The sequence below is a fragment of the Anser brachyrhynchus genome (assembly GCF_964034855.1).
Source record: "Anser brachyrhynchus genome assembly, chromosome: 15".
NCBI lineage: Eukaryota > Metazoa > Chordata > Aves > Anseriformes > Anatidae > Anser > Anser brachyrhynchus.
Window position 1 is genome coordinate 6,338,746 of NC_137733.1, and position 13,147 is coordinate 6,351,892.

A 13,147-nucleotide genomic window follows, 5' to 3' on the forward strand; every position below is an offset into this window, starting at 1 on the left:
CCATAAAAAGCTTCAGTGGTTGTAATGTGCAAAAGATGTCAACCCAGAGCTCCGTATTCAGCGCTTTCATGCAGGAGACATGATGTTCTTCACGAAGCATCTTGTACAGGGCTATCTTCTTCCAAAACCTTGACATATTAACGGTAAAAGCATACTGCAAAGGTTACTGGTCTTTGATGAGGAGACAAGGGAAAGTCACGAAAAATATAGAGCGAATGCTTCTAAATATTGGGGGGAGTACAAAGAAATGATAAACACGCCACTTACACACACTAACGCAAGCATAGCTGTAGACAGACAGATGTGCACATGCATGTATCTAAACACAGCCATTATTAAGCATTTATATATATTTACATGTAGTGTTTTTTAAGTACATATTTATATAGAACAGTAACTGTCTCCTTAGTGAAATCTTTAAAACAGGACTAACGTAAAGGTGGGCCAATTTCTGTGTTGCTAAACCCTATAGTACCCCTTTAAGGAAGTACTTGGTGAGTTTAAGAGAGAAATTAATTCTTTAGCAAGCTTAATAGCAGGTAAAGTTTTCAAAGCATATTTTCTAATTTGGTATGTAGCATACACTTCCAATACTTTTCTTCTAGCACAGGAGCAGAAATCGTAGTGCCCTGACCATGTTTTTAAATGCACCTTTCTTGTTCTTCCCTTTCTTCTGCTTCCAGCTCCAGGAAGAGTCCGTGCAACAGTTCAGTGCCAAGTGACATGAAGAGGCCAGCAGACCTCATCGGTCAGGAAGTGATTTTGGTTTTTTTCCTTCTGCTCCTCCTGGTCTGGTTTCTGAATCGGGAGTTTGAGGTCAGTTACCGCCTCCACTATCATGGGGATGTGGAGGCCGATCTTCATCGCACCAAAATTCAGAGCATGAGGGATCAAGCTGACTGGTTGCTGAGGAATATTATTCCCTATCACGTGGCTGAGCAGTTGAAGGTTTCCCAGAGCTATTCCAAAAACCATGACAGTGGTGGAGTAATCTTTGCTAGTATTGTGAACTTCAGCGAGTTTTATGAAGAGAACTACGAAGGAGGCAAAGAGTGCTACAGAGTCCTGAATGAACTGATTGGGGATTTTGATGAGCTGCTAAGCAAACCGCATTACAGCAGCATTGAGAAAATCAAAACAATTGGGGCAACCTACATGGCTGCTTCAGGGCTGAACACATCGCAGTGTCAGGACAACAACCATCCCCATGGACATTTGCAGACCCTTTTTGAATTTGCCAAAGAAATGATGCGAGTGGTGGATGACTTCAACAACAACATGCTGTGGTTTAATTTTAAACTTAGGATTGGCTTTAACCATGGCCCTCTCACTGCTGGGGTGATTGGCACCACCAAGTTATTGTATGACATTTGGGGTGACACTGTGAACATTGCTAGCAGAATGGACACCACTGGCGTAGAGTGTCGTATACAGGTGAGTGAGGAAAGCTACCGCATCCTGAACAAGATGGGGTATGACTTTGACTATAGGGGGACAGTCAATGTGAAGGGGAAAGGTCAGATGAAGACCTACCTGTACCCAAAATGCATGGACAATGGGATCGTGCCACATCACCAGTTGTCTATATCCCCAGACATTCGGGTTCAAGTGGATGGCAGCATTGGGCGATCTCCGACTGATGAGATTGCCAACCTGGTGCCTTCTGTACAGAATTCTGATAAGATAGCCCATGGCACAGATAACTCAGAAACCAAGGACATACTTCCTTCCTCCAAGAAGCTCCAGAAAGATTCAATGAAAGCAGAAGAGAGGTGCAGGTTTGGCAAAGCTGTAGAGAAGACTGACTGTGAGGAAGCGGGAACTGAGGAGGTCAATGAACTGACAAAGCTAAATATCTCTAAGAGTGTATGATGCACTGTCAGAGTTGCATGAAGTGCTCTGTCAATAGAAACACAAAGACATTTGCAATTGGCAGTTTTCTTTTTCAAGAGAGACCTTCTCAACACCTGGGTTGTACGTTTGTTTTCATTTCAGCGCCTGATGCTGTGTGGATCACAGCTCTTCAGGGCTTGTTTTCATCCATCTCTCTCCTCCATGCCCCAAATCACATCCCAAGCTCCCCAGCTCCCTGTGCAACCATCTTACAGCTGAGTAGAGGATATTAAGTGCCTTCAGATATACTCCATTGGACTCCCTGTCAAGGTACAGAGGCCCCAAGTGAAATCATAGCTTTGGGTATTTATCTAATTTTAAAGAAAAGAAAAGCTGTGGTTATATCATTTTTATTGTTGTTTCTCACAAAACACTTTTTTTGGCTAATGCAACTCCTTGGGTTTTTTATATCTATCTGAACAATGTTTTACTGTTATCAGACCTTTTGTATGTAAACACACAGACAAACGTGCATGTATCTACCATATGAGACTGACATAAAGTGCCAGTAAAGTACCACAAAGGAATGTCTTGGCAAGGGGGTGACACAATTTTACTTTGTGTTGGGCTGGAGGAGGAGTTCTGCAGTGGCTCAACATTTAGTTAGAGTAGGCTGAACAACTGCTGTAGTTTTATTCTCCTTTACCAATGCTTTCTTCAAACTTAATGTGCCATTGTGTGCTTTGGATACACTTCTTTTCCGTATAGCCAATGAGATACTGATATGTGGGAATGGAATAAGGGTTTGGACTTCGCCAGCTCTCAGGACAGGCTTCCAGAAGCAGACAAGCGACCAGAAGAGTGTTAAAATTTGGGTTTTGTGTGTCTAAAAGGGTTTTAGGTTGCTCCGCACCCTAGCTGAATTGGGAAAGGTAGGTGAAGTTGGTGGCTCTAAGCTGGTCTGATTTGAGAGAGAGAAAAGTTAAATAAATGTTTTGGAGATGCCGTTATTTATTTATTTATTTTATTTCTATTCTTACTTTGTTTTCGTTTTTGTTTTTTTTGCGGAAGGGATCAGGAGAGATGAGTCATTAATTGGTTTAGCAAGAGTAGTAGGATAGCGTTTCAGCCTCTTTGAACTACCAACCACTGTGAGGATGTTGTTACCTAGGCAATATTTGTTTCAAAGCTGGTGAAACTTCCGAAGCCACCAAATGCAGTTGGGCATCCCAGCTTCCCTCTGTACTGAACTAATGGTGCTGCACGATATTTTTTCAGGATTTGCCCCCTACACTGTGCTTTTGCAGCAGGGAATAGAACAGCATGCTCCCTGCATGCCACTGAAAGCAGGAATAGGGAGAGAGTCCTTTGTTGCGAGCTGAGAAGCACAACAATTTCCCAGTCCTGCGGGTGAGTTTGTGCAGGTCCCCGTGACCGGAGATCTGCTTGCACAGAGGTAACTGCAGGAGTGGGGCCTCAGACGATACCGGTCTGCCCTCTGCATGCTTCCATCACCTCATCCACTTACATTTGATGCCCCACTTTGGATATCATTACCTATTCAGCTATTTGAGTTTAACAACCTTGCAACACCAAATAAGATTAAAAGAATTTTTGCGCCTGAAATAAGTTCTTTAGCCAGGGAAGAGCTGGTGGAATGCAATGCTGTGCTGTCTGCGTATTGGTATGTGTTTTAATTCTTTCTTTCCATCTGAAATCAGAATATATTGATACTTCGTTTTATTCCCGATGCAATTTTTGGAAATTGAGTAATAAATATATACATTGTGACGTTCCTATTCAGCCATCTGAGATCCATCTACACTCCATGGTGAGCATAGAGCCCTTGAAGCCTTTGTCAAATGTAAATCTAGGAGGTTTCTGGATCTCAGTTACCTTAAACAAGACTCTGCACACTGTTCTCACAAAAGCTGCTGTTTATGCATCTCTAAATTGTATTGGATACAAAAGCTGTTTAAAGTGAATCTTACTTGCTCAGTCTCCCAGCACACACAAAAAAAGGGGGTGCTCATCCCTATGCCACAGATGCCGTAGCCTTGCTTGGGGCTATTCCTGACAAGCAACAATAGGAAGTTGTTTTTAATAGTGCGAAGTTTTACAGCAGCCTGCCTTCCCACTCAATTAGAACTAGTCCCCTTCCCCCATAGTGGGTTGCACTTCCAACTTTCAGGTAGTATAACTCTGCAAATACCTCTTGAATCCGACGAATGTATTCTTGAAACCATTTCTAGGATTCTCGTTCCAGTTAAGTGTATGTCAGTATTTCGTTTCTTACAGTGGGGGAGTTCACGTGGTCCAGAATTGTTTACATGCCTTCTAGTGTTATATTTGGGATCTCGAAGTGGTTCAGCCATTTTTCCCTTTCCCTTCTTTCCCCTCGTTTTACAAACAGCTCTGCCCAGGGTTCAGTACCATTTCTCTCTCACTGACCCGCTGCTTTGTCGGGACGGGCCTGCTGATGGAGCCCTGCGTGGGGACCCCTCCCGCAGCCCCCTGCCAGCAGCCAGGTTTGTGCCGCGTGGAGCCTCTGAAATGGGCAACGCTCCCGTGCTGCGGGAGCACCGCAGGTGGCTGGTAGCGTTAGGATACCAAAAAATAAAACACTATACCGGGGGCTCGTTATCGTTGGCATTAAGCAAATTAAATGGCAGAGGAGAGAAATCGGGTTGGGCTCTGAAGCCGGGGGCTGCTGTCTGCTGCAGGCTCTGGTGCGTTGAGCGCGGCGCTGCTGCAGCCTCCGCAGCCTCCTTCGGAGGTCAGCGCCTTGTCTTAGCACAGCGCAGGAACAGGATCGGGAAGCTAAGCTGTCGGCGTGCGCTTTGAACAGTGAGATTTTCACAGGCACAGGGAGACACTTGTTTTTTGTTGGAAAACGGTGGGGGTTGAACCTTTGCGCCTTCCCTTGATACCTTTGAAAAGATGTCCCAGTGCTTGCAGGAAATTGTTCTGCCGGCGTTTGTAACGGCGCCGGGCTGCATCCCACCGTGCCCCGGAGCTGGCCCTGCTACACGTGCGCTTGTAGGAGGCCTCGAGCAAAGCCGGTGTCGTTGAGATGTCCCTCCTGCTTGCCCCGCTGGTGCCACTGCCATTCAGACACGGGGTAGAAGCTGCAGGGCTGGACAGATAGCTGGAAGTGTATTTTGCACACACAGTCAGCGCGGCGCTGTGCTCTGGTTTTAGGGTGTCTTCACGCTGATCGTTTCAAAACTACCCAGAGAGGGGGAGAAATTGCTGCATGTTTGCTAGGCTGGGGCTGCCTTCAGCCACAGGTCCCCTGTGGGAGCTGCTCAGGAGCACAGAGTGAGGAGGAAGATGGTGAGCGTGCCCTGCAGTGGCATCTTCATCTGCTGCCAACGCGCAGAAATGCTGACTTTCTTGCAGCTTCTTCTGTGAAATGGAATTGATTTCTCATTTAAAAACAAGTAAATGGCGTTCCTGTTGATTTACTTCCGGTGTTCGTGATTTGGAGACAGGACCAGACCTGCCTGTTGTTTCCCACAGTTTGGTGCCATTCCCTTTGGCCGAACCGAGCAGGCACGGCGTTGTGCCTGGCGGCTTCTCCGCAGGGCAGTCAAATTTTGAGAAGACAAAAGGGGGGCTGAGAGGATGCCCCCAGCGTGGAGGTGGCACAAACCTCTCCCAGAGCCAAGTCAGCATTGGCTGGCACCAGGAAAAGGGCAAAAGATAACTAGTTGGATACTTCAGGGCTTGTAATCGCTGAACTCTTGACTTGTTTCTAAAACTTTAATTCTGAATACAACAGCCACGTTTAAAAAAAAAAAAAAAAAGTGGTAAGGGAGCAGTTGTGCGCTTCATGCCTTTATGTTGCAGTATCGCAGAGCCTGGGAGTGTCTGAGGCTGGTTATAACCCAGTCAGCTGCATAACTGAGCAACTTGGGGATTTTTACCAAATTTAAGGACTGCGTCTGTTTTCTCTCTGCTTTCATGCGGGGTCTCGCTGGCTCAGTCTGGGTGGGTCCTTGCCTCCCTGGTCCTCTCTAAGCTCCATCTTGCGCTGCGCACAGCAGCACCTGGCTTCTGCCGGGGCCAGGTGGTGGTTCCAGGGGTTTTCCTCCGCACTTCATCTGCTTCCACTGCTGTTTGCCTGTGACTGCGTTTCCCAACACGAAGGGGAGAGCACATCGGCTCTGATATTTCAGTCCTGCTCTGGTGGTCCAGCCGCTGCTGCAGCTTTCTCCTCCTGCTGTTCTTGAGCCGCTTGGCAGAAGGCACAGAAGGGTGGCAGGCACGTCTGCGGGGTTAAGTTGGAGATTCCAGGAAAAAAATGAATTTTTCATCACGCCAAAAGGGGGGGGTGGGAAGTTCTATGACCCTGAGTATTAGAGACCATGCAAAAGCAGGAGTTAATAACTAAAATGAAGTGAGGGGCTGCTGGTTGGGTTCAGGGAAGCAGATCTCAGGAGGGCGCTTGTCCCCAAAATTCTCCGGGATGCTGAAAATGCAAGGATGCTTGCAGAGAGCACGTTTTGTTTGTTTGCTAAGCTTGAGACTTCTCGGTTCTAAGCTATTTTGTGGGGAGGCGTATTTGGAAAGGAATGTGGCCAAGCAAAAAATGAGAAACTCTGCTTTCTGTCTCAGCAGAAAAGAGACACGTGAGCGGGCAGGGGTCCTTGGCTGCTGGGGCTGACTGGTACACGCGGAAGGTTCGGCTTCACCTTGAAGTCTGGCATTTAGTTATGTATTATAAAGCACTGTTTATTGATGTGACTTTCCCAGTCGCTGGAGATGTTATGGGGATGGTTTGGCTGGAAACAGAGAATGATTTACACATGGAAAGAAGAGCAGTGGGTGCTGGAGACGCAGGGGTGCCCCAGCACTGTCCGGCAATGTGCTGCAGCGCTGACGCCTCGCAGGAGCAGGCCTGGGGTCGGCTGGCTCAGTGGGGTGGGAAGAACCTGGACTTGCGGTTCGTTGGAACCGAGGACATCAGCACGCAGTGCCTGCAGAATTTTGCCAAGTCCTATAAAAACAAAAATTTGGAAACGATAACCACTACATGCTGATTCCTGCAGACATTCTGGCTGTCCCTATTTTAGTTTGAGGGGGGCAGTGGTCTGGTGACTCAGTCAAGAGCTGTGAAACCGTGGACCATTTTCTGCTGAAATGTACCGTGCAGGAAACCAGAGAGCCAAGAGGGTCTGCCTGTAGGAGTGCAGGACACCGCACACCGGTGGATTTTTGTTTCAGTGGATTTTGGTGCTCTGTACGATGACATTCGTGCTTCCAGCTCAGAAGGTGGGGAGTTCAGAGGCCGTGCTGCAGCGATACGTCGATCATAGACAGCATCCTGTGGTTATAGAAACCGAAACCCTGTTGCCAACACCAGCGGTGCAGCCGGTCGTTTTCTTGGAGAATCCACCTACCCCTCCTTCCATCCTTTAACCTAACTGGCAGGATCAAGAAGAAAATGACCTGGACCCCCAGACCCTTACCACTCTCGCCAGAGCTGTGAAATCCCTTTGGTAGTTTCCAGGTTGCCCTTGGTGTCCTTGGTGCCCATGTGGGAGAGCAGCAGGGGGCAGTGGTCGGATGCGTGGACAGGACTCAGCACTCTTCCCCGTGACACCCCTGGCAGGCGACAGACCTCTCTAGGGTCTAGAGGTGGGTGCCTCTGTCCCCTACAGCAGGGAGTCACCCGCAGCGATCACCCACTGCTTCTGGGTGCTCCCACGTGGCACGGGGTCCATCAGCTCAGTTTTTCACGTGAAGCCATGCCCAGCACCTCAGCTCGGAGGGCACTAAGCCCGTTTGCCAACTTCAGGAGGAGTGAGAGCCTTTCTCCTCTTATGAGGAGCGACCAACTTCCAGCCTTCACCTGCTACAGACTCACGACTTACAGTTTCACGTGGCACAGAGCCCCCCTACATCTCCGCTGCAGCAGCGGGCTGAGACTCCTGAAGCCATGGGGTCTCTGAGGGTATCCCCTCTCTTCGTGCTCATCCTCGCGGGTGCTGTGCAGCCCCCTCGCGTCCTGCCGTAACTCCGCCGGAGGCTCCGCTAGCCTGGTGGCAAAATGTGGGGTAAGCAAACAATGCTGCACAAGGCACCAAGCATGCTGATACCACAGAATCCCAGGGTCATCAGGGTTGGGAAAGACCTTCAGGATCTCCAAGTCCAACCAGCAGCTTGGCCTCCCAGTCCTCTGCTAAGCCACGTCCTGCAGGGATGGGGACTGGGCTGCCGCCCCGGGCAGCACGCCCCGGTGCCTGGCCACCGCAGTGCTCAGGTCAGCGAAGAAGGGGGAAGGTGGACGTGAGATGAGATGTGGGGTGCTCTGAAGGCTCATCTCTAATTTCCAGGTTCGATGACTTTGCTCGGCTGGAGCACGGGGAGGTTTGGGGTTTCTGTGTTAGGATGAGGGAGCCTTAAAACAGACGCAGTTTGTGAAGCTGCTGTAATGCCACCCTCTGAACCCTGTCCTCTGAGCAACGCGGCGGGTTTTGTCAGCAACCATCAGGCACCAGGAGCTTGCTGGCTTTGTCTTTAAATTAGAGTTCATTAAAAATCAAATGTCAGACTCTGAATAGGCTCAAGCAGTAACTAAAATCAGTGCGAAATCTGATTTGTGTTACCAGTGGCTCAGCTGGAGCGTTGCTGGGGGCTTACGGGTGCTGAATGAAGCTCTGTGGAATAACAGCAGTGCGAGTTTTCTGCAGAAATCCCTTTTTAAGCTTTGAGCAGAGGAGCTAAACTTTTGTCTTCAGCTGAGAAAACTGGCTATACAACTTAGAGAAATGTTTGCTTTTTACATTCCAGAGGCAATATTAGATCTTAAGATTATTTTGGGGAAAACAAAACAAAAAACAGGTGGGTAGAAGACATTTAAAGCTTTTTTCCCTGGTTCTTTAGTGTAGCTGCTGTCCATTAGTTGGCCGGGAGAGGAGCAGGGCAGCCCCAGGTGCAGGGGCGCGAGCTGTCCCGCCTGCGGCGCGTTGCGGGGAGCAGCTGTGCCGCACGCGTGTCGCGGGGCTGGACGCTGGTGCAGGGGAAGCGGTCGCTCGTGTTCTATTGTTCTGGAAAGGCTCCGAGGCTGCTGCATCGGCTTCTCGCGTTGTAGCCCTCAGTCTTACTTTGTACGTGTTTTACGCTGTTCTTGCATTGGTCTTTGGCTCGCTGTAGCAGCACGTATTTTAATCTCTAGATGTTGCAGCATTCACTGAATCTGAAGAACTGCAAAGAAGGTAGTGGCTGGGACCAGCTTCTAAAATGTCAACTTTCAGCTCTTTGACCGGTGCTGCCCTCGCCTAGCTCATCATTCGTGGTCGCTTGAGCCGCTATGTACCCGAGGTACCTGGCTGGGCACCGCGTTGCTCCGCAGCTCGTGTGTGTCCACAGCTTGAGTTTTCCGAGGATATTAATGCACTCATGTCAAAGTGACTTCCTCAATTTTTACTCTTTTCTCCCTTACTTGCTAATGAGTTCGCCTGTTTCTAAATTCATGCATTGGCTGAATATTAGCACGCGATTCAGAGATCGTTTGTATCATTTGGTTATGGGAAGACGTAGGCTCGGGGCAGGAAGAAATGCAGCGCATGGTGCAGCGATTAACCGGGGTGTGTGTGCAGAAGGAAGGCGCTTGCCTCTTCAGCATCTTTGACTCTTTGCCTTGATCCCAGCAGGAGCAGTGTTTCATTTGGGGTTTATCTGAGACGTGAGCTGGGTACCTCCGTCTCGCTGGTGCCCCCAGTAGCCTCCCAGGGAGGGTTTTGGTGGTATCGCAGTGCTCTGCTGGGCACCGGGGTTGCCTCTGGGCTGGCACCAGCACCTGGAGCGGTTTTCTCCGTGCGTAGAGGTTCGGGACTCCCCCATCACCAGAGTGCCCTTCCCAGATTTCATTTGTCACCGCTAGTTTTCTGAGGCCGTGTTGAGATAACACGTGCATGCGTATATGTGCCGAGACAGAGACTTGTTGCACCCTACTGTGAGTACAACTTCAAACTTCCAAAGTAATAAACTCTTTAAAGCCAAGAGCCTTAACGACTCCTAACATCTGCTGAGAGACAAAGCACAGGTTCGGGTTTGTGCCGAATACTTAGGAATTTTAGCCATGGATGTCTCCTGTCTGTGAGGAGGTAACAGGAGCATCCAGAGACGCAAAGGACCTTGGCCGCGCTCACCGAATCCACCAGAAACATAGAAAGGCTCCCCCGGTGCTCTCAGGAAAGTCGCCTCGCTCCCGCAGGGCTTGCCGTCACATTGCATTTCTCATAAAAGCTCCTCCTTTCTGTGAAATGCTGCTTTTAACCCGGCGTAAAAGCTTTCTGGTGTTGGTGGGGACCAGCCACCTCCTTCCACTTTCAGCCCCAGCGTGGGGCAACACCACGGCATCGGTGCCGGAGCTGTGGTGGGGTTTGGCCAGGTGGAAGCGAGGAACCCAGATCCGAGCCGGCTTGCGTCCGGTGGGGCCGCTGCCTTGACGTGGTACGGAGACTTCAGCGCTGCCTGTCCTTGCCTAAGCACACGTGGAGATTGTATGGAAAGTGTTAAACATTCATTGAGAACAGTTTCCAGTTCGGGAAGGAAAAAAAAAAGGCAAATGAAAACATTTTAAAGTATCCAGGTTAGCTGGAAATTGTTTCTCCATGACGTCTTTGTTTTCTTTCTCTTCCCATCCTAGCGAGGGCCGTGTTCACACTACCTTCTCCCCTCCCTTTCTGCAGAAAGACAGAACCGTGCTGTTTACAAGCGCCCTGCGGGGAAGCTCGGCGCTTCTGCCGGGTCGCTTTGCTGGGGGACGGGGCTTCCGCGCAGCGGCTTCACTGTAAATACTCTGCATATGCTTCGTTGACAAAGCAGAAATGGAGAAAAGTTGTATCTGTGAAATATTAAGCTATATATGTATATAGATAAACCGCGTATTATCTCTGACTCGTTACTACGGATCTGTAATCAATTGTATATTAAACTGTTTTACTGTATCGCAGATCATTTCACGCTATCTTAGATGTAGAAAAGCCGAGAAAGTAATTCACAATACACTATGTCAACTTAAAATTTGTTTGCTTTTTTATTTTTGCTTCAGCACAACTTCAAATGCAATCTTGTGCCATTTGCACATTGTTTCGAAGTATAATAGTTTGGAATAGCAGTTTTTTGAGCCCTTTGTTTTGAATCTGGCATTTTACAATGTTTCTTTGATAGATCATGAAACCACCGAGTTAATTTTTGATTAGGTGCATACTTAGACGGCATTTTAAATGCTGAAGGAATTTGTCACGTAGCCCAGAACATAGGCCTGCTGCACTTCGGTGCGTTGCTCGGCACTGAACGGCCGCCGTGCTCCCAGCAGCGGCTCAGGAGCAGAATCCCCCCGCTTCGTCCTCGTCTCAGCGCTGCTCCGGGGCCTCGGCCACGTCTCTGCGGCCACCACCACGGAGGTGAGAGCCCGGGGCTCGGTGTGCCAGGGAGCTCGTCGCAGTTGAAGTTGGGCATGGATTTAAGACAGATGGTTTTTCTTTAGCAAACAGCCTGGATGGTTTATTCTGCAAATTGTTTTAATCTGCTTTAATAGTGGAGTAGGACATTGTTATTCTGGAGCAAGAGTCCACAGGACAAGAAGTCACTTTTCCTGGGAGTGGTTGTCTGTGAAGACGAGCCTTAAGGTTTCTGAAATGCGAGTCCGGCCGGCAGAAAGAGGTGAACATGTTGTGCTGGGCTGCCATGGGCAGTGGAATCTGTGTCCGCCTCCCTTGAAGCATCCCGTTGTGTTTTCACTGGGTGTAATGGGGAGACAAACTTGTCGGAGGACTGTCCTGAGCCCTGGCAAAGCAAGGCCTTGAGCTGGAAGATCTGAAGGCTGCCTCTGGATCCGTGCTCACCCGCTGAGCCCAGGTGCTGTGCTCCGCTCCCACCCGCCGGTGAGCACAGGTGCCCGCAGTCACCGTGTCTGTGAACACCGAACCCTTCCCTGCCCCCGGGCGCTGAGGACGGGGCTGTGCTGAGCCCCCCATTGGGTTCAGCCAGGCACCGCGTTTGGGAGCCTCGGGTTCCCCTTCCCCCGCCGCCCGTCGGGCTGCAGCAGCGTCGCACCACGAGCTTTGTCCTGGAACGGCGGAGAGGTGAAATTTGTTTCCCCCGAGGGTGTTGATTTATTGCTTTCCCCCGTATTTTAAATATTTTTTATTTCTGAAGACGAGGTAAGTATCAGAGCACACGTCATGCGCGCGTGGTGCGATTCGCTCTGCAGCCAGCAGCCAGCGGTTGCACCACGTCACTCGACGGCAACCCGGGATTTTGTGCCAATGTGCATATTTAGGCGATGCTCAAGTGTGCCTGGGTGTTGGCCTTCTATTGTAGGTGAAAACTGTTCAATGTTATCCAGTGGGTTTTCTATTGTAGATCATGGTGATTGTGAACTGCCAAGGGATATTTTTTAATAAATCTTATAAAGGCATTTCAAATAAATTCAGTCCTTCTGTTTTCCTTTTCAGTTCTGTTGTCTTCTCCCAAGGCTGCCCCATTTTTCAGTTTCCTGTTTTTCTCTGCTTCAGGTTGCAGTGAAGGATGCGTTAGACACAGATGTATTTAAAGATATCGGCTCGTGTGTGTTTAGCTTAGTAGGGGACTTTGGGAATGAGAAAAGCCCCAGAATCTCCCAGGGCCGTGTTTCATTGCCGTTCCCAGGGGGCTGTGCCAGGGGTGATGCCGTGTCCTCAGACCATCGCCTTGCAGGGGTCCCGCGCCCCACTAATGCCACGACCACAGGAAGCTCTGCAGCAGCCAGCCTCTTGCTTCTTCATGCATCAGGATGGCCCCAGACAGCTGGAACGTGAGTACTGGCTCGCTCCTCGCTCCCAGTAGCGTGGTGCGGAGGTCCCAGGCCGGCGTGCGCTGCCCAGCCGTGCTGCTCTAGGGGTCGGCTGTTCTGGAGGAGCCGCTGTCGCCTCCGGGGTAATGAAGAGATGCAAAAGCCCGAGTTGCTCCAGCGCTCGATGCTGTGGCACCCAGAGCAGTCCCACCTCGCGGGGTGGCTGGCTGCCTGCTGCGCCCGCCTGGGCCTTTCTCTTGCCACCAGAGGTGCTGTTCAACCTTCTTCTGGGAGGTGAGAACCTGAGAGTGCCTCCTGCCCAGGAGGGAGCAGGGACATGGGTGCCCTCCAGCTCCAGCAGCGTGGAAGGTGGTCAGGGAGTGGCGATGCTGCCCCTGCCCCAGTTCCCCTGGGGTCTCTTTGGGGCTTTCCCCAGGGAGCCCAAGCTGGGCTCCTCACCCTGGGAACTGGTTTTGATTTCCATGGCGCTGAAGAAGATTTTCCTCCCTCTCCGGGGCCAAATCT

General features: G+C 50.0%; 1 protein-coding gene across 2 annotated transcripts in view; it reads left to right on the top strand.

The window, feature by feature from the left end:
- The window catches only part of ADCY9 (adenylate cyclase 9), a 93,654-nt gene extending 81,375 nt beyond the window's left edge, over window positions 1-12,279 (top strand). For both annotated transcript variants that reach the window (XM_080556158.1, XM_080556157.1), the window contains one exon: window positions 684-12,279. In XM_080556158.1, the coding sequence (XP_080412284.1) occupies window positions 684-1,872 (1,189 nt within the window). In that variant the 3' untranslated portion in view covers window positions 1,873-12,279. The remainder of the gene's footprint in view (window positions 1-683) is intronic.
- Window positions 12,280-13,147: the final 868 nt, after the last annotated feature.